Source organism: Vulpes lagopus, chromosome 2 (genome assembly GCF_018345385.1).
Source record: "Vulpes lagopus strain Blue_001 chromosome 2, ASM1834538v1, whole genome shotgun sequence".
Lineage (NCBI taxonomy): Eukaryota > Metazoa > Chordata > Mammalia > Carnivora > Canidae > Vulpes > Vulpes lagopus.
Window position 1 is genome coordinate 53,554,292 of NC_054825.1, and position 23,886 is coordinate 53,578,177.

A 23,886-nucleotide genomic window follows, 5' to 3' on the forward strand; every position below is an offset into this window, starting at 1 on the left:
TGTTCTTTTCTTTTACAGGAACTTGAAACTGGTATTGTTGACCTTCTCATACCCTCCCCCAATGCTACTGCAGAAGTAGGCTACAATAGGGATAGGTAAGGCAGTCCTCAAGTGTTTTTGACTATCTACAGTAATGATAGCTCATTTACTGAGTGCTTATTGAGTGCCAAGCACTTTACATAAATTATCCCATTGAATCCTCATTAGAACCCAAAGGAATGGGAGCTATTATTACTCTTTTCACAGGTAAGGAAACTGAGGCATTTCCATCCTGACTTTATTGTGAGACCAACTCAACAAACATATTGAAGGGTAGAGAAAACCCAGACTTGATAATGAAACCTGACTTACTTTGTGTTTCTGAAGGCCCGCATGGCCTCCCCTTAAAGAATTTTCCGTATCAGAATTCATCAGGAAGATCTAATATGCTGCCAAGTTACAGCACTTCGTATTAGTAATTACATATTATACTTGTATTTGTCAAACCTTGAATTTTTGATCCTGCTTCAAGGACTTGTAAATAATAAATGAAATGATTTTAGGAGATAGGGCACCCTGAAGCAGGTAGCCCAGGGACTAATTGACCATTCAGTTTCTCTTTTATGGTTCTTCTAAAAATAATTCAAAATGTGGTCCCTGTGCTGTCTAGAAGAGTAGCCACAGGGCACATGGGGCTGTTGGACACTCGAAATGTGGTTAGAACTGCATTAAATGTATGAAGAACTGCATTAAATTTTACTTAATTGAATAGCCACATATGGCAAATGAGTACCATATTGATCAGCAGAGGTCTGGACTAATGTCGTAGCTGTTTGATAACTTCTAATAGAAATGAGGACGGTTTTATTTTAAATATTTCCTTTAATTTTGCAGGTTCCTTTTTAATCCCTCTGCCTGCCTTGATGAACACTTAATGCAGTTTAAGTTCTTGGGAATTTTAATGGGGGTTGCCATTCGCACAAAGAAGCCTCTGGACCTCCACTTGGCCCCTCTGGTGTGGAAGCAGCTATGCTGTGTCCCACTCACCTTGGAAGACCTGGAGGAGGTGGATCTGCTGTACGTGCAGACCCTCAACAGCATTCTTCACATTGAAGACAGTGGGATTACTGAGGAAAGTTTCCATGAGGTAAATCATGGCCAGTCCATGTTCTGTTATTGACTAGAATTTTCTGTCTAAAACTCAGATATCATTTTCCACTTACTGTCTCATTGACTTATAGCATATCACATTGCTGCCCTAGCAGCTCAGCCCTAGAGATTTAAATAGCTGCTCATGGTTAGAGTTGGCACCAGCACCGAGCTTCTGCTCCTTCCTCTTTGATCTGCTCTCTGCTAGAATGTACAAACAAGGGAACCCAGTTGGAGAGGGAGGTGTCAGGTAACCAGGGATCATCAAGCCTGGTTTGAGGACAAAGAAATTTTTTTTTTTAAAGATTTAATTTATTTATGAGAGAGAGAGAGAGAGAGAGAGAGGCACAGATACAGGCAGAAGGAGAAGCAGGCTCCATTCAAGGAGCCCGACGTGGGACTCGATTCTGGGTCTCCAGGATCACACCCTGGGCTGAAGACAGTGCTAAACTGCTGAGCCACCCGGGCTGCCCCGACAAAGAAATTTTTAACTGCAGCCAGATGAGTCAGGATGTTCCCTTCTGATCAAGTAGCGTGATTAGCTATCTTGATTCCTTGTTTTTATCCTTAAAATTCTTTTTTTTTAAGATTTATTTATTTATAAGGGAGAGACAGAAGGAGAGAGTGAGCACAAGCATGAGTAAGAGGGGCAGAGGGAGAGAGATAATAATCCCAAGCAGAGTCTGCCCTGAGTGTGGAGCCCAATCCAGGGCCTGATCCTAGGGCTCTGAGATCAGGACCTGAGCCAAAACCAAGAGTCTGTTGCTTAATTCACAGCACCACCCAGGTGCCTCATCCCTAAAATTCTTAATGTTGTCACTGTTTTGCTATATTTGTGTGTAATATATATTTTTATTTTTTAGTAAAAAAAAATACTGTTTTCTCTTCTTAGATGATTCCTCTTGATTCTTTTATTGGCCAGAGTGCTGATGGCAAAATGGTTCCCATTATCCCTGGTGGAAATAGTATCCCACTGACATTTTCCAACAGGAAGGAGTATGTGGAGAGGGCCATTGAATACCGACTTCATGAGATGGACCGACAGGTGAGCTGAAACGGGATGCTCATGTAAATGTTTGCAGTTGTCCTCAAGCTAGAGCTAACTGGTTACTACTGAGTTTTGATGTATGAAACTTATGTGTCAGTTAATTTGTATCTGTATTTCAGCCCCTGCTCAGAGACTTTCAGGCCTTACCTCTGGGTTTCCTGGGCTCAAAGTCTTAGACACCTGTAAATTGGTCACTGGTTGGGTTGAGGCCAAGCCCTCACCCAGGCCTGTAGACCCTGCCTTCTCACTCATCTCAGTCTTGTTTGTCTTCATCTCTTAATGTCCCCAATCCAGTGTCCCCACTCCAGTTGGGTTGGTCAGCACCCATGGAAACAAACCCCTAAACATTGGTCTTATAATCCCACATGAGTGCCTTCTTCCGCTCCTGCTGCAGCCCTCAAGCCCCAGCTGCACATGCATCTCCTTCACAGACCAGCTTACCTCCAGGTCCATAGCCTGTAGAAATCTGTTTCATTACTTAAAAATTTCTCAGGATACTGCAGTACTTCTGTGTTGTGGTCTGAGGAGTAGGCCACAGAGTTTGGATCTTATTTCTTCAATTAGTTTGTAAGACTTTGAGTGAGGAATGCATTATATATAGTGTGTGTGTGTGTCTATGTATCTCCTAAATATCCTTGTTCTGTGCTGACGTGTGGTAAGTATTTAATAATAAATGATGAGAGTGTGATGCGTGACCATAGAAATGAACATTTTGTCCCAAAATGGGTTTTTGGTTATATAGTCCTACATAGCCACTTTAGTAATACTTTTATTTGCAGAATGTGTTGGGGTCTTCTTGAGAGCTAGACTGAGGCTCGAAGGCTGTGTAATAACTTGAAGTGTCTATGTTCTACACCCTTCCCTCCTGGTTCCTTCTTTTACTCTTGCTTTGGACCAAGTCCAGTCAGAAAACTTATCCCTTAGTGAGGCCAGGTCCTGTGAGCAATGCTGTTTACACAGCCACGGCTTAGAGTTTATCTCCAGTTCTTCAGAATTTTAATCCTCAGGTGAATAACTAACTAAAAATATATTGATCACCTCCTGCATGCTAGGAGTGGGGCCAGGCAGCCTCATGTGCAGTTTTCCTATGGGGACTCTGTGAGATAGATTACTATCACCATTTTGCAGATGAAAACACTGAGTCCAGAGAAATGAAGTGATATGCCCAAGGCAAATCAGAGGTTCCCAAACCAGGCTTAGTTGTGGGGTCTAGGCCCTTCTGCTGGCCTTTGATCTGAGGGTCAGATTGACTCTCTGCTCTCTGCCAGCTGCGCTCCACCACGGCTTTGCTCCTTTCCCAGCAATCAGGCATTTTCCTCATTTCATAGAGCCCAGCGTTCTTCCCATCGTTGTCCACATTTGTTCTCTGCCAAGCAGCCAGCCCCATACCTCTGCCTCCCTTTTTTCCAGAGAGTTTTTGGTTTGTTTTCTATCTGACATGACAGCTTGTATTTGGGCAAATTTTGGTGGGGCTCTTCCCTTTAATACCAGTACAGACTGCCCTCCCTGTCAGTCCTTTTCCTTAGCCCCGGTCACGACACCCTTGTACCAGTCACAACCAGGGCCTTCCCCATGGTGTGGCTCCTGCTTGCATCCTCAGGTATTTGCCTTTTGCTTTTTATCATTGACGATTCTGAGTTGGCCAAGGGGGAAGGAGAAGTATTTATGAACAGATCTTGAACAGCGATGAGTCTATGTGTAGGGTACGCACTGCTGTGCAACCTTGGGGTGTTTTTTAAATAGACTGTTGACAGCCTCTGGCACCTTCCCTTCAGTATTCTCCAGCTGACCTGTTCTCAATACCATGCTAGGAGAGAAGAAGCAATAGGTCACACAGACTTGCGTTGGAAATTCTCATCATAGTCACATGAGCAGCAATTATTTGCCTCATTTCTCAGATGAGAAGATTGAAAGAAGAGGTGAAGCTGAGATTCAGACCCCAAGTCTCCTGATTCAATTCTCTGTCCTTCCTACTGCCTTCCTAGGAGGTCTTGCTAGTATCTTCTTTGTACTTTTTTTTTTTTTTTACTATGAGCACAAATAAGTTTTACAAAAAGGGATATAACTATTTTCAAAAGAAAAATATGAATGACAAAAACAGTAGAAGCTAAACACCCCCTTTCGGGGCTTCTTACCCTGATAGAAGAGATCAAACAGCCCATATAGCCCAGTGTAACAGTGCTCAGCCACGTGTGGTTAGGAAAATGAGTGAGTGGGGTTGGCACTGGCGGGGGCCCCGGCAGGCTGAGTTTTGTGGGGGCAGAAGGCAGGTTCCTAAATTGACTTGACCTGGGACCAGAAGGAGTGTTCAGGTCCCACAGGCAGGGAGAAGCACGAACAAAGGGTCAGTGGCAGAGGTAGTGGGCTATGTACGCCTAGAGTTCTGGGGGACAAGTAGAGGGTCTGGGGAACAGATGAGCAGCTGGGAGCAGTCCACACACAGTTAATGACCAACCTCTCCTGGGAGCAGGTGGCTGCAGTCCGAGAGGGGATGTCCTGGATCGTGCCTGTGCCGCTACTGTCCCTCCTCACAGCAAAGCAGCTGGAGCAGATGGTGTGCGGGATGCCCGAGATCTCTGTGGAAGTCTTAAAGAAAGTGGTGCGGTACCGGGAGGTGGATGAGCAGCACCAGCTGGTGCAGTGGTTCTGGCACACGCTGGAGGAGTTCTCCAATGAGGAGCGTGTGCTTTTCATGAGGTTTGTGTCTGGAAGATCTCGACTGCCAGCCAACACTGCTGATATTTCTCAGAGATTTCAGATCATGAAGGTTGATAGGGTAAGTAAAGTATTCTTCCTTCCGTGTAACGTCTAACCCGCTGCTGCTTTGGCTGCTTGCATGTTGGGAAAACCAAACTGCGACCTCCGAATAGGCCTACCAGTTCAGGCTTAATGTTTGGAATTCCAGATTTTAAAAAAATCAGGCAGAAAAGACTTCATTTTTTGAGTGAAAAAAAGCCCTAAATGGACGTAGAAAGCACTCTACAACCAGCAACCTTCAATAAACCATCCAGTGCCTTCCTGAGTGAAAGCCAAGCTTGGCAGACGGCTCCTCATGCTGCCCTGCCTCTTACTTCCTGCACCTTTTCATTGTGTGACTTGTGTGCTCAGATGTGGTCTTGTTTATTTGCTTTCACAGAGATACGAACATGCTCCAGAAGGGACGTGAAGGCCCAGGGAGCAGTATCATGCAGTGTGTCTCGGAGCAGGCAGTGCAGCTTTTCTGCGGCCTGATGAAAAGCCTGGCTGTAGAGCCCCAGCCCAGCTGCCATTTTGACAGATGGCTTTGGGATAAAAGGCCTTAGAACCTGAGATGCACGCTGCTGCCCCGGTTCCCTTTCTCCTGCACCCATCTGACCATGTTGCTCTTCGCCCTCAGACCGCTAGGGGGCCCCCTACCTTGACTCCAGGATAAATGCCAACTGCCTTAGTGGCCTTAAATACCTCCACAGTCGGGCCTCTGCCCCAGCTTTCCGATAGCACCTCTTAACACCTACTGTGTTCTGGCAAGAATAGACTGCTTGCCTTTTTTTCCTGACACTCCATCCACGCTGTTACCAAACTTCTGTGCTTTTGTGTAGGCTGTTCCCTCTGCTTTGTTAAGTTCTCCCTCACACCCCTTTCCTTCCTAGCCTGGCAAGCACTTATTCATCCTTTAGTCCCAACACCAATGTCATCTCCAGGAAACCCTGTTGGATGTGTTCCTGCTGCCCCTGACCATTCCTGAGGGCCAACTTAGATCTCCTTCTGTCATCCTCCTGGACACTCGGTGCATCCCTTGAGCCCAGGATTAAGTTAGAAGTCTGTGTTCTCTCTCTTTCCCTCTCCAGCCCCTCAAGAGCCAGGCAGTCCTCAGGGCAGGGTCCATCATGTTTATTCCGGAAACAGTAAGGAAAGTAGGGCCTCTTCACACAAGGGCCCTTCCTGCCAGTTTCAGTGTCTGCCTTTCTGGTGTTTTTCCAGTAACTATTCCTGGAGGTTGCTGTAGTAGAGCCATCCCTCCCCCACCGCCTCCTGAAGCTGCCCGCTTGGGCTCCACTCCTGGGTTAGGCTGCCGGAGAGGCCACGCACAGGAAGGGCAATGAAAAGAGCCTTTCCATAAATTTTCTACATGACTTGCCAGAAACTATAAGTTGTAAATCTGTTTTGTTGCTTCAGAGAGAGATGGGTGGAGGAAACGGTTTGCTTCTATTCAGCTCTGGAAAAAAAACCTTGCCTTCTCTCTGTCCCAGGCTACCCCTGCCATCCTGGGAGTTAATCCACCACTAATCCCCTGCCTGAAGCTTTTCAGCCTCAGAGAACTGACCCCTTGGGTCCCTCCTCTGTGACTTTTAGTCCTTTGCTCCACCTCCCAAATCAGACGCACCTGTTGACATTACCCTTTGGTGTCTTGGCCGATTGTGGTTTTTCTGCATTTGAGCTTTGTGTCCTCACTGGCTCTGGCCCAGTTAGGCTGCCAGGCCCTCTGTCTCCCGCCTCTCTGCAATGCACTCACCAGGTGTAGGGCTCCAAGGAGGAGGTAGAGTTCCAGTGTCAAGGAGTTGAGCAAGAAAGGACAAGTCCCTTTCCAGAAACTGTTTTAAAATCTCATAAAAATGTCCTATCATTACCATCATTACAGAGTTTGGAAGATCACTATTTGCAAGGAGGTTCCAGGGAGCATGTGCCCCCCGCCGGGGCCCGCTCCAGTAGCAGCCCCTTCCATCTCTGTGCATGCCTGATTGGCCTCGAGCTCTCACGCTCTTGTGCACTGGGTTCAGCTCAGTCTGTCCCTAGCACTTTTCGGTTTTTCTGCTATCATCACGATCATCATTTTTCATGACTGCATCGCTGTCAGTTTAATGGATGGACTAGGATTTAATTCACTGCTCCTTCCTCATGTGAGCAGTGTGTCAGACACAGAGTGCCTGCTAGGAGGGACGGGGAGGGGCAGTGGGGAGAGCAGGTGTTCTTCTGTTTCACCAGCTTCCGGGGCATCCATTCAGCAGCTCCGGGTCTTTACCCTCCTGGTGAAAGGGAGCGAGCTCTGTTGCACAGCCCCTCATGGTGGGCACGTTGCAAAGCGGGTTCTCTCACAGAGTCCTGCCAGTCAGGGCTGGCTCCCATTTCACACACGGGGCCACAGGGGCAGTGAGGAGAGGAAGGGAGCATGTTCACCAGAAGCCTCATGGCTGTGGGACACCAGAGCCCATGTTCCTTCTACCACGGCCCGGTGTGTCCTTTTCTGGAGTCAGCTCTGTACTCAGGTCTTGAAGGCTGGGAGAAGTACTTTCCTGATTTTGGGGTGGGGCAGGGGTGTCACGGGTGCCACCCCAGTGCTGCAGTCACCACTCTGGGTCTCTCTCTCCACAGCCTTACGACAGTCTGCCTACCTCACAGACCTGCTTCTTCCAGCTTCGGCTGCCCCCCTACTCTAGCCAGCTGGTCATGGCTGAGCGCCTGCGCTACGCCATCAACAACTGCCGCTCGATCGACATGGACAACTACATGCTCTCGAGGAACGTGGACAATGCCGAGGGCTCGGACACTGACTACTGACCGCGGGGGCCACCGTCCCCACTTTCTCAGTAATGCTCACTTCCGATTTCATGTGGACACACTTTTATGGTAACTACATAGATGTTTAGGAACATAAACCGACATTATAAACAGTGGCCACATTTAGTTACTCTAAATGTAACAAAGAAATTAGATGTTTTTATTTTTCTGTGATTGTACAAAAAAAAAAAAAGACAAAGTGCTCTCAGTCAGGTTTTTCCCTCCACATTTTTGGTCACTTTTGATAAGTTTGCATGGAACCATTTTGGTGCATTTTTAGTTGGGAATGGTACATTTTTGTAAACCCACCCAGTGAACATGAAATTGTACATTGTGTATAATTGTTCATTAGAAAGGACAGTTTTACATGAATATTCATATATTTATTTTGTTTTAATTTGAATTGCCTGTGCAGGGTTCCTTATGCAGAGAAATAAAGCCGATTCAGGAACCAGAGTGTGGGCTTTTGTTGCCTCCAGTGGAGCTTTCAGGCTAGTGTCACTCTGATGGCACCTTGACCCCTCGGAAACTACTTCACGCGACAGTGAGCTTTGCTCAGAGATGGCAGAGCAGCTTCTGGGGGTGGGAAGCCCCTACTTTCATCTCTTTTGCTATCCTGGTGTCCTGTTTGTTCCCTCACCCCAAGGCCCCGAATCACCCTTGGCCCATCCTCTCAGCAACCCCTTCCTCCTCCTCTAATGCTGGTTTGAGTGTCTCATGCTAATAAAAGACTTTCCTGAGTAGCCCCAGGGTACCTAGTGTGGGGTGCAGCTCTACCAGGCAAGGAGGAAGCTAAGCAGAGTAGCAGGATCCTAGCACTGCCTGGGAGGAAGCCACGGCGGGCTTGAAGAGCAGGGCGCTGTATGGCAGCATGTCTCTGCTGGGAGGGTGCCAGCGTACAGACCCGACCTCCAGCCATTTAGTAGGCGCTCAGCAAGTACGAACGAGTGACCACGACAGTGAGTAGTTGAATGTGCAAATTAATATGAGAGCCAGTGAGCAGCTTTCTTATCCTCCAATGGTGGATGGAGAGGAGTTGTTCAAGGGGGCTGGGGAAGGGGCTATGCTCTTAGTGCCTGAACCTAGCCCTTGAGGGCCCTGGGCAACGTGCACATTGGTTCAGGTGTGACAGTGTGTGTGTGGTTCTGGGAGGAAAGGCCGTCTTGAGAGCAGCTGTGATGGCTCTGGCTGCTGGGGGTGGGAAGATGAAGAGGGCAAGGCCTTTGGGTGGTTTGTCTTCATCTACAGCGAGTTCATGCCACAGGCTGCTCCCAGTGTACCTCACAGGTGGCTCAGGCTGACAGCCTGCTCAAGTGAGGTGCCAGGTGGAGAGCTTTGCAGGCAGTTGTTTTTCACAAGGAAGATAGAAAACAACTTTTCAAAGAGAAGTGGGAAGAAGGATACCGTTTTGTGGTACATAGATCTTTCCCAGTAAGAATGCTAGTAATACTTTGATGGAAAGAGGCTTCGTTTTATTGAAAAGAGGTTTATGTAGGGATTGGGTCTTGGAGGGAGGAACTACAGCTTCTGGGGGGCCACAGGGGCTCTGGACAAAGATGAACTTTTCATACTTGACCTGACAGCTCAATCAGGAGGAGCGGTGAGGGGCCGGGGCCTCTGAGTGGGAGGGCACACTGCCCAGGCCTCTGGGCCAGGAGGGAACTGGGAGGAGAGAGGCCTCGGTGTGCTGCTGAGACCCTGGACGGTGCCGAGAGGGCTCCTCTAGAGCCTTCTGGACTGGTTCCTGGTAACAAGTTGGCTCTTCCCTCTTGCTGGGCTGGGCTGAGGGTGTGTTGAGCTGAAGAATACAACCCGCGGTCTCAGAAATTATTTTAAATAAGAGGAACACCTCAACCTTTGAGAGGCTCTGGCCTCTGCTGCCACATTTGGCTTTGGACTGAGGGACAGAGGTACCCCAGCAGGTTGGTGCTTATGGCTCCAGGCCCCACCTGTCAGGCTTCACGGATGGCTTCTTGGGAGGTCTGACCTGCAAGGAAAATCAACACAGGCACCTTGATTTTATAACAGATGCCATTTCTTACTGGAAAGCTGTCCTTTTTTTTTTTTCATTCTCTTTTAGAAGCCCTGGGAGACCTAGGGCAGTATGAGTCTCTGGTCTGAGGGGCTGAAAGGGCCTGGCACAGGTAGTTCATCTTCCCTGGTTCATTGTCAGACCCTCTGTGAGGACTTGGGCAGTTTTTTTGTTTGCTGGATCATTCAGTTAAATATTTGTAGTTTTTATGATCCATGAATAGCCTCCAGAGAACTTGGACCCCGGCCTTTACAATGTAAGATCTCCCTGGGGCCCTGGCAAGCACAGCTGTGTTCTGGGCCTCCCAGCTTCGGGGCCTTTGCCCAGCACTGGCTGTCAGATGAAATCTGTATCTCGTGAACTTAGTTTTTAGCAAAAAGCAAGTCCCAGGCACGGAATCTTAGAGTGGAGGAATCCTAGAGCTGAGAGGTCAGGTGATCTTGCCCTCTACAGACCTTGAACCTGAAGTCAGGAGAGGGAACAGTCTGGATCACAGATGTGTCCAGCCAGAGAGCCCTGGCTTCCGGTCAGCATGCCCGCCGACGACAGTGGACCCGAGAGAGCTGCGTCCCCCTCTGACGTCCAGCCTGTGCAGAAACGGGCCAGTGTGTCCCTGTCGGCGCACCGCATGCCCCCAGCAGGCTCGGCCTCCACCGGTAGACACTCCCTGAGGACCAGCTGGCACCAGCCTTCCAGGCCCCGTCCTGCCGGTGGAGGCTCTGCACCCTCCCTGGCTGTCCCTCTAGGTGGCCATTGGCTGCCTGGGCCACAGCAGAGGGAGAGGAGCATCCGGGAGCCAGGGAAGGTTTGTAGTCTGTTCTGATAGAGGCTGTGAGGACGCACGCAGGTAACCTCCGGCCGTTTCCAGGGGGCTTGGAACACCGGCTCCATCTCCCCTGGCCTCCCGGGGCGCGTCTTGGGCTTTCTCCCTCTGCCGAACTGTGCCCGCCGACAGCACCCTCCCCCCCTCCCCACTGGCCCCGTGGGAGCTGGGGCCGGTCCTCAGGCTCGGCCGAGTCCTCCACCAGGCGCTCCTGGATCACCCCCGGACGCTCCCAGCTCGCTCGCTCCTGGGACCTCGCCCCACGGATGTGAGGACGCCCGCCTTTCCCTACCGCAGCCTTCCAGGCCCTGCACACTCAGAGGGCGCCGGTCCCGTCTCAGAAACTAAGGGTCCGAGAGGTCACCTGTGGGCGTGATGCCCGGCAGGGCCGCAGGGCACCCCGCGCCGCCCGTGAAGGGAACAGCACGTGCTAGGCGGTGGCGAGGAGGCCGCGGTCGCATCAGCGGCCTTGCAGGTCGGCTCAGGGCCCCGCAGCCCCACGGAGGGGCCGGGCCGAGCCGAGTTCCAGCTCGAGAGACCGTGTGGGGCGCCACCGGCTTCGAAAGGGCTCTCGCGGGGAAGGGGCAGGGCGCCTGGGCTTACCCTGCGGGGGCTGAGCTCGCGGCGGCCGCGGGGAACAGTCCGACCGTCCGGGACCCCTGCAGGCCCGGAGCCCAGAGCCCCGAGGCACAGACTCTCGGGGGAGTCCCGCTGCCGTGCCCCGGGGCACACCCCACCTGGGGCCGGCGCGCCGCTGGGAACTCGGGCTGGTCAGAGCTAACGAAAGCAAAGCCCCGGGGTTACAGCAAACGTGCGACCCCGGAAGCGGAGCTTCCTCCCCACGACGCCGCAGGCGGCCGGGGCAGCCCCTCCGCACACCGTTTCGAGCCCCCCGAGGGCCGGGCGGGCGCTGCCGGCCCCACCCCCGCTCTGGCTCCCCCGGCCTTCGCCCGGACGCCCCCGCGCGGGGGCTGAGCAGCCGGTGAGGCGCCCGCGTCCCCGGTTCGCAGCCTTCCCGCCGCTCCGCCGCACGGCTCTGCCCTCAGCCACCAGCCACGCGGGGGCGCTCCCGCGCCTGCAGTTCTGCCGCCTCACCCCGAGGTTCCTCCCCGCCCCACCTCCCCCAGCGGCCGCCGCTTCGCCGCCGCTTCGCCCCGGCCCCGCCGCAGCTCCTCTTCCTGCCGGGCATCCGCCGGCCCCGTGCTGGAGGGGAAGCTCCGTGACACCGGGTTGGTTCCCCAGCACGGGGCATCCGGGGAGTACAGGGTCACGATGCCCTTTTCCGGGGAAAGACCACCTGGCCTGAGGCGAGCGAGGGCCCGGGGCTGCCTGCCGTCCTCGCTCGGGCGCTCGCCGTGTCCCTGGGACCAGCGGCCGCCGGGCCCGAGCCCTGCGCTTCGGTGGCACGTCAGCGGCCAAGCCCTGAAAGTGAGGTCCAGGCGCGCGCCACGGAAGGCCGCTCCGGCGGGCAGGACCGATCCGCGCCCCGTGGTCTCCCCACCAAAGGGCTTAGCCAGGGCTGCTGCTTTGGTTTTCAAATCTTTACTCGGGCTTTCTCAAAGGGCCTCTTCTGCCTGTGACGGGAGAACGGCCGAAGAGCGTAACTGTGAGGTTTACGTAAGAATCCCACGGGCCGGCGAATACTCCGGAGACCGCGTGTGCGGGCACCGCGGGGCACCGGGCGGCGGCGGGGCGGGGCGGGGCGGGGCGGGGCGGCTCGTCCCACCCCCGGGCAGCCCCGCCCCCGGCGCAGCCCCGCCCCCGCGCCCTCCCGACGGCCCCGCCCCGCCCCGCCCCGCGGTGGGGTGCTCGGCCCCCGCGGCGGGCGCTGTCCCCGGGGCAGAAGGGCGTCGGGACAGGTGCTGGTGCTTAGCGAGAGCTAGTCGAGTGCTCTCCCGGCACCCGGCTACCTGATCCCGCAGTCCCGTGCGCAAAACCAAAACGTGAGGTAGGCATTAGTGTCGCCATTTCGCAGACAGGAAAACGGAGGTTCAGAGACGTGGCGACGGTCTGGGAGGCGGAGGGGCCGGGGCCGGCACCCAGGTCGGTCCTTCCCCGCGGCCCTCGGCTGGCTCTCGGGCCCCGGCGCGGCGGGCCTAGCGCGGCAGCAGCTTGCGGAGCGCCGTGGCGGGCACGCTCGGGAGCTGGTCGGGGATCATGGCCGCGCTGTGCTCGGCCCGCAGCGCCAGGCGCGGGCAGGCGGCACGCAGGCGGCGCAGGCCGGCCGCGCTCACGTTGCGGCAGAAGTCCACGTGCAGCGTCTGCAGCGCGCGCCCGTGCGCCGCCACGGCCGCCAGCGTGCGGTTAGTGACGCGCGCGCAGTTCTCCAGGCGCAGCGCGCGCAGGCGCGGGCAGCAGCGCAGCAGGCGCGCCAGGCAGTCGTCGGTGACGTGGCCGCAGCCCGAAAGCGTGACGGAAGCCAAGTTGGGGCACCTGCGGAGAGACGGTGGTGACGCCGGGTCGGGGCCGCCGGCCGGCCGCCTGGGGTCCGCCCCGCCCCGCCCCGCCCCGCCCCGCGGCCCCGGCCGGCGGCCGCCTGACGGCCCGTGCGCGCGGCGCGACTGCGCCCGTTGTGGGCGAGGGACCGGGGACACGGGCTCAGCGAGTGTGAGGCCCGAGCGTGCGGTGGCGCGGCCCGGAGCTGCCGGGGTCCCCGTGCCCTGCCGCCTGCTCTCCGCCTCTCCTTCCCCCGGCCCCGAGTCTGCGCGCTCCGCCTCCTGGGCCGCCCTGGGCCCGCTGTGGGCCGGGAGGACGCCGCCGCGTTCTTTGCTTTTCTCGGGCTTGTGGCGTGGGAGTGGGGGTGGGGATGGGGGAAGAGACGCGTGGCGGCCCCTGCGGGCAGCGGGGCTTGGCTCCTGTGGGGGTTCGTGTGCGGCGGCCTAAGGACAGGCAGGGTCCAGCCCGTGAGCTGGGGGCCGGCCCGTGCTAGAGCCCTTTCTGCCCGGCTGACCCGCACAGTTAGGCGCGCCCACTGGGATGCGAGCCCGGAGGTCGGGAAGCCGCGTGGCCAGGGCCGGGTCCGAGGTGGGCGCGGGAAGTCCGGAGGCCCCCTTGCCCCAGCCTTCTAGCACCCGCTGCGGAAGAAGCTCTCAAGCAAAGGTAGATCTGGCCGCTGTGGCGGGGAGAGCGCCTGCACGGGGCCTCCTGTAGGCACCTGTAGCCCGCTTCTCCAGGGGGCCCCCAGACCCGAGGGCTTGCGGTCGAGGGCCTGTGGCCGGAGGGAGCTGGGTCTAGACTGGGCTTTCCCTTTGCACATTAGCTGCCCCACCGCCTCTTGACCCCACGAGCCTGGGCAAAGGGATGAGGAACTAACACAGACTGGGCATGGCCGCCTTGCACACACTGAGCCCGTCCCATCTCCCCAAGTTCACGTGGCTTCTTCCATCTTCACCTCAAACCCTCCGCACCCTGTTTTGCAAATCAGGAAACTGGCCCCGGGGGCTCCGGTAACTTGCCTGTGACTCTGCTCTCTGACGCAGGACAAATGCCTGAACTGGGCTAGTCCTCTTTTGTCAAGTGGGGGAGATTGTTAGCTCTAGGGTGGTTATGACCATACGGTGTTTAAGCCCCAAAGGTGTTGAGTGGTCCCTTTTGCTCTAAGAACCTTTAGAATAATCCTGATGTAAAGACACACCAGAGAGGGCAGCAGCTCCTTCCCTGCCATCCTTTGCTGTCTCCCATCTGTCCCTGCCCAGAGCTGATTGCTGGAAGAACCCAATTCAAGGGATATTGTCAGTATGTATTGTGGGCCAGTGCCACCGGGTCATTTAATCTGTTATTAGCCTGTGACATAGGTGATTTATCCCATTTTACAGGTGAAGAAATGAGGTTAAGAGTTTATCGGATCCAGGGTCCCATGGTTGGAGAGGAGCAGAACTGGGGGACTCAGCACAGAACCTTACCACCAAGCCTTTTGTTCTTTTTGTGACCCTGGGGCCCTTTGCTGCACCCAGAGGGTGACATGAGAGGACCGCTCCACACCTTGCTGGTTTGGGAAATTAAGTTCTCTAGCAGCAAGGATGCGACAACTTCAGAGCAGGCTTGCCCCTCCCATACAAATCACTCCACTTGATTTCTGGGCCTTGCTAAGCCCATCGAAGTGGCCTCGTCCCAGCAGGGCCCAACCCAGTCCATCTTGTTTTCTTCTGACTGCCTTAAAAAAAAAAAAAAAAAAGGCAAGGCGGGGCCACCACTCTGTTTCCTTCCACTCCTGTCACACTGCCAGCAAACAGCAGCTATTAAACCTGGGCGGCAGCAAACTGGCTGAGCCTAGTTTGAAAGCACTGAGAGGTGCTTTTCCTCAAAGGCAGGACAGGACTGGTCAACCTGGGCTCAGCGAGAGGCTGGCAGCGGAAGTCTGTGCTGAGCGTGGGCTGCCTTAGGCAGGAGGTTGGGACCGTGGAGGGTCGCCTGTGGCTTAGCCTCTGCCCGTGGTAGAGTTGACAGTCACGTACAGGATGCATTTGGGACATACTTAGACCAAAAAAATTATTTCATCTATTCAAAATTCAAATTTAACTGAGTGTCTTGAATTTTTATTTTCTAAAATCCGGCAATCCTAGACTGTGGGCAAATCACATGACCTCCTTGAGCTTTGATTTGCTCATTTCAAAAATTAGGCTAAAACCCTCCCTTAAGGGTACGGTGAGGTTAGTAATATTCTAATGAGGAAGCCATTCTTCAATATCACCACCCCTCCTCCTGGAGTCTGGCTTGGTTCGGCTAACCCAGAGCACCCTAACTCCCCTTCCTGAGCTGGGTTCCCCACGCCTTGGAGTTTGTTTGCTAGGGGAAGAGTAGCGGGGGGGGCTGATTGCTGAATCCACGTTCTTTCCCCAGGGCCTGACCTTGAAAATCCAGGCCCAGCCGGACCCCCTGAGCTCTTAATGGCTGCCAGGAAGGACAGCTGCCCGAGGGACAGCGACAGCCGAAGGCCAGTCTTCCTGTTTGCCCCAGAAGCAGCTCCAGGACCTGTGAGGCTGAGGGGCAGCCCCCACGCGCACCCCGGGCACCACTGTGGACTTCTCTGGGACTGTGCTGGGGGTGGGCCTAGACCGACTGTCTTGGGCCTAGTTTGAGGCTCCCAACATGGAGCCGTCTTGGTCTGTAATTCGCTCTTCCCTACCCCCACCCCACCCCCCAGAAGCCTCCTAGAGCTCTAGGAGCCAGACGGTGCAGAGCCCGCCCATGCTGCTCAGGAGGTGGCCTACCTGTCGCACACCTGGGAGAGGAAATCATTGACTAGGCTCTCATGGCGGCTGCAGATGCTCCTCTGGAAGGCGCTCTTGAGCCAGTCCTCAATGCTGCACACCTGCACGCGGCTGGAGTACCAGCAGATGGAGAGGTTCTTGAGGGCCGGGCTCAGGAGGAAGTTGTCCTTCTTGAGTTCTATGAGGGAACGAAAGTGCAGCAGGGGCCAGAGTGTGGGGTCCTCGAACACGTCCTGGAGCTGGGGGCAGGTCCGGGCCAGGTTCTTCCTGCTGTCCTTGTCCAGGAAGGAGAAGAGGTGCAGCAGGCACTCCCGGTTGAGCTGGGTGATGTGCATGGTGTGTAGCAGCCACGCTGCCTGTGGCTGGAGCCTGGGGACCTGACCTGCCGCCGCCTCCTCCCCAGCTCTGGGCTGGTGGACATATATGGTTGAGGAATGGTGTTTATTTTTGGCTAACAACTGGTGCTGAAGCTCGGAGAACGGGGCCGGGGGGGCGGGGGCTGGTTAGCCAGGATCCAGACATACGTGCAGCAGTCTGTGGCTCGGCTTATGTTCAGAGGAATTGAAAATCCTGGCAGAAAAGCAGCCTATTGAAGTTAAATAGCTTCCTTAAAAGGGATTTCTTTCCTTTTAGCTGACAGTGGTGCTTAGCAGAGAGCGCTTTTGCCTTTTCCCGAGGCATTTTCATTGAAGGTGGCTGGCCAGACCACCCGTCTGGGCCTGCAGTCTCCGCTCCCTGGGAGGGACCCGGATTATAAATTGGATCTGTCTTCACTCTCTGGTGTATCACTGGAGCCTCTGCTCCACTCCTGTGGGAGTCGTTGTCTGTGAAGAGCTAAGGGTGACAGCTGCACGTGCAGAGCTGGGCTGAAGCCATGGGTGACGCCCCTCTCCCTGTGATCTCTGCGCGGTGCTGATGGTTTGAGGGCTGGGCTGACCTACCTTCGGACCCTGCTGCCCTCTGCCAGGCAAAGGGATTTCCTCGGCCTCCCCGCTGGCTCTGTTTCTACCCTGAGTTGTTTCACAAAGGTCTGTCGTAAGTAGCTTACGTCTCCGAGGCCCTTCTGGGTGTCCACACATAACATTTCAAGCTTAAGTTTCCTTGGCTTTACATCTTAACATTTTCCCAGTTACGTGCCATGCTGGAGCTTGTATTTCCCAAATGTCAGGATAGGTGAGGGAGCTCTTAGTACAAGACGCTCGAAACGATTTTTTTTTAAGTTTTTTTTTTTTTAAGATTTATTTATTCATGAGAGACACACACAGGCGGAGAAGCAGGCTAGGCTCCCTGCGGGGAGCCCGACGCGGGACTCGATCTCTCCGGACCCAGGATCATGCCCTGAGCCAAAGGCAGGCACTCAACCACTAAGCCACCCAGGCGTCCCTGCTCGAAACAATTTTAGGCTGAAGTGTTTTAGGATCAGCTGGCCCTATAAGCCCGCCACACACCACCGTCTTGTGCGGGCCTGCAGTGCCGGCCGGAGCTGGGCAGGCTGCCTGGAGGGCTCATCCCCTAAGTCCTGTCTCCTGCAGTCACGGCTTCCTCAGCGTCGGTTTTGTGATACTGCTCCACTCCAGGCCCACCCCAGAGCCTCCTGTAACTGCGGCTGTGAACTACGAGCTGTGCGTGCCACCCGTCCTGTCGTTGGGGGTGCGGAGGGGAAAGGCTGTGCGGTCTCTGGCACTGAGGGAACACCCCCCGAGTGGTTACGTTTGTTCATTCTCCCGTCTGATTGGAGTTGGAAGGAAGGGAACACTGTCCAGTTGTGTGAAGTAAGGCAGACGAAGCGGCTGTGTTGGACCCTCTTCTAGAACTAAGGCCTGGTCATTCCTGGCGCAGCTTCGCCTCTAAAAGCACAACGCAGCTAAGGAAACAGGAGCCAATCTCACCAGCTCCATCTGAGACACCCCTCTCTGCGGCCCCGTGAGCTTGGTCACCCCAGCACTGCCAAGGGGAAGAAGGGGTGGCTTTTCTTAAAAACCGCCTAAGCAGGGGGATCCCCGGGTGGCTCAGCAGTTTAGCACCGCCTTCGGCCCAGGGCGTGGTCCTGGAGAGCCTGGATGAGTCCCACGTCGGGCTCCCTGCGTGGAGCCTGCTTCTCCCTCTGTGTCCTGCCTGTGTCTTTCATGAATAAATAAAATCTTTAAAAAACAAAACAAAAAAACCCCGCCTAAGCCAAGAAACAGCTGCAGGAAGCACTTCTTAAGGGCAGGGTAACTAGCTACTGCTAATACCGCAGACCCCTCTTTAATGGTCCCGCACCACAGCTGACAGCCAGCGCCCTCCGGGTTCCTACTTACCCCGTCCGGAGGTCCGCCGCGGCACCTCGGTGGGCTTTCACAGGAAGCCCGATTCTCCCCACTTCTCCCTAATCCTTTCCAAACCAGGACTTTCTAGTGTGCTGACCTCTGGAAATAGTTCTTTCAGCTTCTTGTAAGGCCGGCCACTGGGAAGTCCCGGTGGAAGCCCCTGGTGGAAGCCACCAGACTGGCAGGGCTGCCCCCCGAGCCTGGCCTGCGCACTGCTGCCCCGGGCCGGGGGGGGGGGGGGGACACCCGGAATGCAGGGAGTGTCTGCGCCGCCAGGGTGGCATCGTCGAGCCGTGCTGCATGGGACCTGGAGGCCAAACGAGTAGCCTCTGTGTCTGAAGACTGGTAGGAGCAGGCAAGTAAGAGAGACCAATGAAGGGTGTGGACAGAGCGTGGCGGTTTGTTTGTAGGTCCCGCCGAGGGCAGAAAGGTCATATGTGGGAACTACTGAAAGGCAGTAATGTTAATTTTTAACAGTGGCACTTATTTGTCTGTCTTCCTTTAGAGGGTGACCAGTAGCCTTTGCTCAGAGCCCAAAAGTGGGTTCCTCCGGGTGAGGGCTAGCCGTGAAGGAGGCAGTGGATCTCATTTTATACAGCGAGCTGTCAGGAGAGGCAGGACGAGGTCACTCGGTTCTGCTCACGGGTCACTCCCCCAGCGGCCCCCTACAGCACTAGGGCACCCCTTCCTGCCCCCACCCGCCCCTACAGGCTGCCTCAGCCCAGGCTCTGTACACCGGCAGCCCTGGAGGGTGAGGGTTCTGGAAGAACTTAGTACTGCGGACTGACCGGGCCTGTCGCCTGAGCAAGAACACCATCACCTGCTTGACTTCCCTGAAAGGAGTTCAGAAATAATAGTCAGGAGGAAAGAGACCAGAACTTTAATGATGCTTTCATCCATAGAAGAGTTCAGGTTGGTGAAGCAGAAAAGGGATGTGATTACAATGTAAATGACATCAGTCACTTGCAGTTAAGCCTCTCGCATCATACAGACTAGGCTTCCATGGGAATGATCATGTCAGCCACAGCCAGCAGTGGGGGGGAAGGGGGGCTGGAGCCCGTCGGGTCCGCACTCGAGAGACCTTCACAGCACTGGGGGCTGCGGGACGTCGCTCTACCGCACGACCCCCCGCGTGCACAGTCCCATGGCTGCACCCTGGCGACCCGGGCCCTGGCGGCAGGAACAGAGCCTGAGTTCCTGAGCCTTTTCCGGGCCTGACTGAAGAGGCCACTTCAGCAACAGAGTATGTGAGGGAGTCCAGGGACAGTGGGGATGAAGGTGGATGAAGTATGTCTAAATAAACGTATGTACACGAAACCAATGAAAGAGCAGTTTGGCTTTTAAGAAATAAGTATGTCCCCAACCCCAGAAACCAAGCTGCTGAGCAGGTTCCCCAGGTGAGATACACATTTAACACTTAACCAGGGCCTGTACACTTTACTTGTTTAATTCTATTACATATGTCATCACTAGACACTGAGTAGAATACAGTGGATAAGCAAAGGTTTCTCCACCATGGAGAGAGATTTGTGTTGCCACAAACTGTTTCTATCACCCACGTGTGTGGGAGGACTTCTGAGGAAGTTTCCTTGTTCCAGGGAGCCATGTGGCAGAGTGAGGCACTGCCTCCGCGTAAAGTCTCCATGTGAGAAGCCACACACACAGAGACGACATGGCATGAGGGGAAAGCCCTGAAGAGCACACAAAGATCAGCTTTTTAAAATAGGTGTGATAAGGCTACACAGTTAAATTTTTTAAATACAAATAGGCACATTTACATCACTGGTGTTCAAATGCACAATTCAAATGGATCCAATCACTTTTCCCAAGAGCCTTCATTATGTCTTTCAAACATTTCAGCTTAAGTAAAATCGAGCAATAAAAACGATCCAGAAACTCAAAGGGGAGATGCGTCCATCTCTTAAGCCAGCAGTGCTGCCTGTCTGAGGACCACTCTCCCCAACAAAGTAGTCTGGCTGTCGCCGAGTTCCTTTTGGTATCAAAAGACCATTTTTCTCCACCAACATCAGCACTGTCCAAGGCTATATTATATTGCCGAAGTCCTCCAGGCTGCCCATTCAGAGACATGGAGTAAGTGCAAATGTTAGAAGTCACAGCTGTTTACCTTCTAAGTCAGAGAGGCTGGATTCCCGGAGATACTGAGCAGATCAAAGAAGTGCACATTCCAAGTTCAACTGCATGTGGTGTTAATGTATTAATAGATTAGGTCAAACTAATCTTTCACTTTTGTAGATCAAAAGGTTAAATAGCACAATTTCATATGGTTCAACCTAATGTATTTAGCATTAACTGTTGTAAATATGTTTCCCTCTTAATTTCCTTCTAGACTCTAAGTTGTAAAGCCCAAACACCAAAGCTTTTCTCTCTGTCCCAAGAGAACTCTACATGCCGATGGAGCTGCCCTACCCCTAAGCAGTCCTATGCCACGGGTGGCTGCTGAGCACTTGAAATGTAGCTAGTGTGACTGAAGAACTGAGTTTTAAACTTAATTTTAATTAGAATGTAAATAACCACATGTGACTAGCGACTGCCATACTGGATGGTACAAGTTTAGATGCAACTGCAGTTTGGTCCTGGTCATGTTAAAGTGTTCAGCAGCTGATTTCTGCTCTAAGAAAACACGAAATTTATCTAATGAATATTAGAATGGAAATGGAGCCATCTCTGCTCCTGCAGCTTCAAATATCTGACCCACAAGGACAGCCAGACTATTCATATACTTTAAATTTTTTTTTTCTTTTATGAGACTGACGCGCTGCCTACTGCGCTCACGAGGCACCTTTTTTTTTTTTCTTTTAATAGAAAAAACAGGATTACCAAAAAGTCTGGTTGGCCAGCTTAATCTGAAAGACATTCTGCCTCTCACACAACTTGTAGAGAAGTGAGAAGAAAATACCTGACTAGAACAAGAGATGCGCTGAAAATGGTGCATGGTACTACGCCACGGCCCTACTTGGAAGTGCGTTCTCCCTATAAATAAGTACTGCCACCACCCACTGCCTGCCCACCAAATCAATAAACTGGCCTGAAATTTTGCAAAATCACAGTTACCTTCCTTACATGGAATTCTGGTTCCAAATTTCAATTTAAGTTAAATCTTAATAGTGTCTGTACCTATTTTTCTTGAAAACAATTATAAAACAAAGACTCTTAAAGCTCAAGAATACAAACTCTTCAAAATGAGAATGGGAGTTTGCTCTGCTCTCAGGATAGGCCAGTGAGTGTTGTAAAGGTAGCAAAGACTCCAATTTCCTTCTGTAGAAGCAGACCCCATAGTGTTACCTGAAGTGTAGGTGAAAGTCAGAATCCACTCTGGAGGTCAGCATCTCCATCTCGGATGGCCAAGCAAGAAATAAGACAAAAGTGGGCATGTAGTTATTCCCCGCACTAGCCAGTGGGGGAACTAGATGCTGGTTTGAAAGGTAAACAAGCTATGGTTTTCTCTCACTGGGCACCATCTAGACCATGGGGAGGAGTCAGATTTTTAAACAATAAATGTGTTTGGTCTTATTTGGACTTTTCTATACTCCTATATCCACGAACACGCACACAAGCAAAAAATATCCCCCAAACAAAAAAACTCAAAAAGAGTAATTCTTGAATTTGCAGGACAGGTCCAACTGAACCAACCAATTTATTTAGTTTGTGCTGATAAACAGCAGCCTTGAGATACCAAGAGCAGCGATTACCTGGTCTACTTAAGGATGCCCTCCCAGTTCTCTTTTACAATCAAAAAGAACGATTACTGAGTAGTCACTGAAATCTTGTGGGCCACAAGTTACGTGCACACATGATCCTGGATTTAAGTCAACCTGATCTGTTACAGCTGTGAAAGGCAGCAGGCAGTTATGTTGCTCTTCACTATCAGGAACACATCTTGCTTTCAGCATGTGAGAGTAACAAAGCATTGATGTAAATGTGCCTCAAAGTGAGAACTGAAAACATTAATATAAAAAAGTCAAACAGAACTAAGTTCTTGAAACTACATATAAAAACTGAATTATTACAACTAAAGCAGCAAATCAAAGTATCTGCTGAGGTTTTCTGGTAGAACTAAAAAAACAAATTAGTTGGTGCCCATGTTCAATATGTCACTACCATTGACAAAATAAAACTAAACCCAAAATAGGAAATTGAAAAGTGCATAATGAAATTAAATCTTGGATCAAGTATTTACGGAAAATTGGAAATGTTTGTCCGGTATAGTTGACAAATAATGATTTGAAGGAGGTATTAAAGTTTATCTGATCCAGCTTTGGCCTGGCGTTCCACATAGAAAAGGATGTAGGCCTTTGCTTTCACGACGGTGTCCTCATCAGTCAGTGTCACAGTACTGTCATTGAAATGGAACCAGCGACCTTCGTGAGTTGCATATGCTGTGTAATGTCCAGAACCAACCCTGTAAGGGAAAGTAAAAAAATGAAAAGGGCTACGGAAATAACAGGATCTGTGCAATCATGTAATTTGTTAGGTATACGGTAAGTTCTAAGTGCCATAATAAAGAATACACCCTAGAGACTTGTGGTTTAAGATGGCTGATTGAGCTCATGTATTCATGTTCCTCAAAATCCATGGAAATGACAAGAAATATACTGACATTGGAAATATAGGGAAGAGTGCCATCGGATGACCAGAAATTGAAAGATTTTCTACAACACATAAAACAGTGTTCACAGGGCACTGAGTTAATGAAGAAACCAATGGGCTAAGTAAGCACTCTCACCTGAACAAGTAGAGGTCAAGGCCTACGGAAACCTGGAACACGTTTCCATCACAGCCTTGGAAAAAAAACCTGAGCTTGAGAAAGTAACCTGCCTCCAGGGAAGTACCTTCCTTGTTCTATGGCCCACAAGAACTTTTCTCTGTCAGCACGACTCACCCACAGAGCCCACCAGGAAAGAGTCCTCAGAACAGACACCCCATAACTGCTAGAAGAACCCTTACCATTTACCAATAATGATCAATCTCATCATTTACTATGACTGAATAAACAGCCCCAAATCATCAACCCTTGGCAGGTGTGGATAGTATGAAAGAGAAGCGCTGGGAAGAACAAGTAAAGCAATTAACCACCAACAAATTTAATGTAAAAAACCAAAGAGCTTTAAAAATTCTGGGATCCCTGGGTGGCGCAGCGGTTTGGTGCCTGCCTTTGGCCCAGGGCGTGATCCTGGAGACCCGGGATGGTGTCCCGCATTGGGCTCCCGGTGCATGGAGCCTGCTTCTCCCTCTGCCTGTGTCTCTGCCTCTATCTCATCTCTCTCTGTGTGACTATCATAAATAAATTAATTAAAAAAAATTCTAATACCAGTGATTTCAAAAAGATACTGCAACCATAAAACAAGAACATTCCTGTTATGAAAGAGTTATCAGAAAAATGGGATTGCCACAGTATTAAAAATTTCACAGAGGAGCTTATCTTCAGTTTGGATACAAATGAAATCCAAATTGGTGATTTGGAAAAATAGGTCATGGCAGTCTTAAGAAACAGAGATGGAAACCACTGAACAATAGTTAAAATATGTGAACCAGAAAATTCACCATTTCCTCACCCCACCCCCACCTTTATCCACGGCTTCGTTTTCCAGTTTAGTTACCCACAGTCAGCTGCAGTCCAGAAGATGATCCTCCTCATCAAAAGGTCAACAGAAGCTAACACTATCACAATTATAATGAATTAATATTAAATTATAATTGTTCATGTATAAGAAAAAACAGAACATATATATAGGGTTTGGTCCTATCTGCGGTTTTAGCCATCCACTGGGGGTCTTGGAACG

At 52.3% G+C, this 23,886-nt stretch overlaps 3 protein-coding genes and 1 long non-coding RNA gene across 14 annotated transcripts in view; 2 read left to right on the forward strand and 2 right to left on the reverse strand.

Annotated features, from left to right (window-relative positions):
• HERC1 (HECT and RLD domain containing E3 ubiquitin protein ligase family member 1) overlaps nucleotides 1–8,167 on the forward strand; it is a 189,982-nt gene extending 181,815 nt beyond the window's left edge. For all 6 annotated transcript variants that reach the window (XM_041739213.1, XM_041739209.1, XM_041739249.1 and 3 more), the window contains 5 exons: nucleotides 19–95; nucleotides 874–1,126; nucleotides 2,021–2,173; nucleotides 4,647–4,952; nucleotides 7,526–8,167. In XM_041739213.1, coding sequence (XP_041595147.1) covers nucleotides 19–95; nucleotides 874–1,126; nucleotides 2,021–2,173; nucleotides 4,647–4,952; nucleotides 7,526–7,711 — 975 coding nt within the window. In that variant the 3' untranslated portion in view covers nucleotides 7,712–8,167. The remainder of the gene's footprint in view (nucleotides 1–18; nucleotides 96–873; nucleotides 1,127–2,020; nucleotides 2,174–4,646; nucleotides 4,953–7,525) is intronic.
• Nucleotides 8,168–9,161: 994 nt separating this feature from the next.
• Nucleotides 9,162–18,563, reverse strand: FBXL22 (F-box and leucine rich repeat protein 22). The gene is made up of 2 exons (XM_041739264.1): nucleotides 15,777–18,563; nucleotides 9,162–12,999 (listed from the first exon to the last, which is right to left on the reverse strand). Exons 1-2 carry the CDS (start codon nucleotides 16,109–16,111, stop codon nucleotides 12,663–12,665), a joined length of 672 nt encoding a protein of 223 aa, XP_041595198.1. The 5' UTR covers nucleotides 16,112–18,563; the 3' UTR covers nucleotides 9,162–12,662.
• LOC121481782 overlaps nucleotides 12,111–23,886 on the forward strand; it is a 36,761-nt gene continuing 24,985 nt past the window's right edge. Inside the window, exon 1 of the long non-coding RNA XR_005985412.1 lies at nucleotides 12,111–12,514. This is a non-coding gene — a long non-coding RNA (uncharacterized LOC121481782). The remainder of the gene's footprint in view (nucleotides 12,515–23,886) is intronic.
• Nucleotides 18,950–23,886, reverse strand: part of USP3 (ubiquitin specific peptidase 3) — a 110,891-nt gene continuing 105,954 nt past the window's right edge. For all 6 annotated transcript variants that reach the window (XM_041739258.1, XM_041739259.1, XM_041739262.1 and 3 more), the window contains one exon: nucleotides 18,950–22,505. In XM_041739258.1, coding sequence (XP_041595192.1) covers nucleotides 22,340–22,505 — 166 coding nt within the window. In that variant the 3' untranslated portion in view covers nucleotides 18,950–22,339. The remainder of the gene's footprint in view (nucleotides 22,506–23,886) is intronic.

Excerpts from the sequence above, each read along its gene's own strand:
- FBXL22 (XM_041739264.1), bottom strand. The coding sequence starts at position 16,111 with ATGCACATCACCCAGCTCAACCGGGAGTGCCTGCTGCACCTCTTCTCC. Across the intron at positions 13,000-15,776 it reads CTCTCCCAGGTGTGCGACAG|GTGCCCCAACTTGGCTTCCG; the intron begins GTAGGCCACCTC and ends GTCTCTCCGCAG.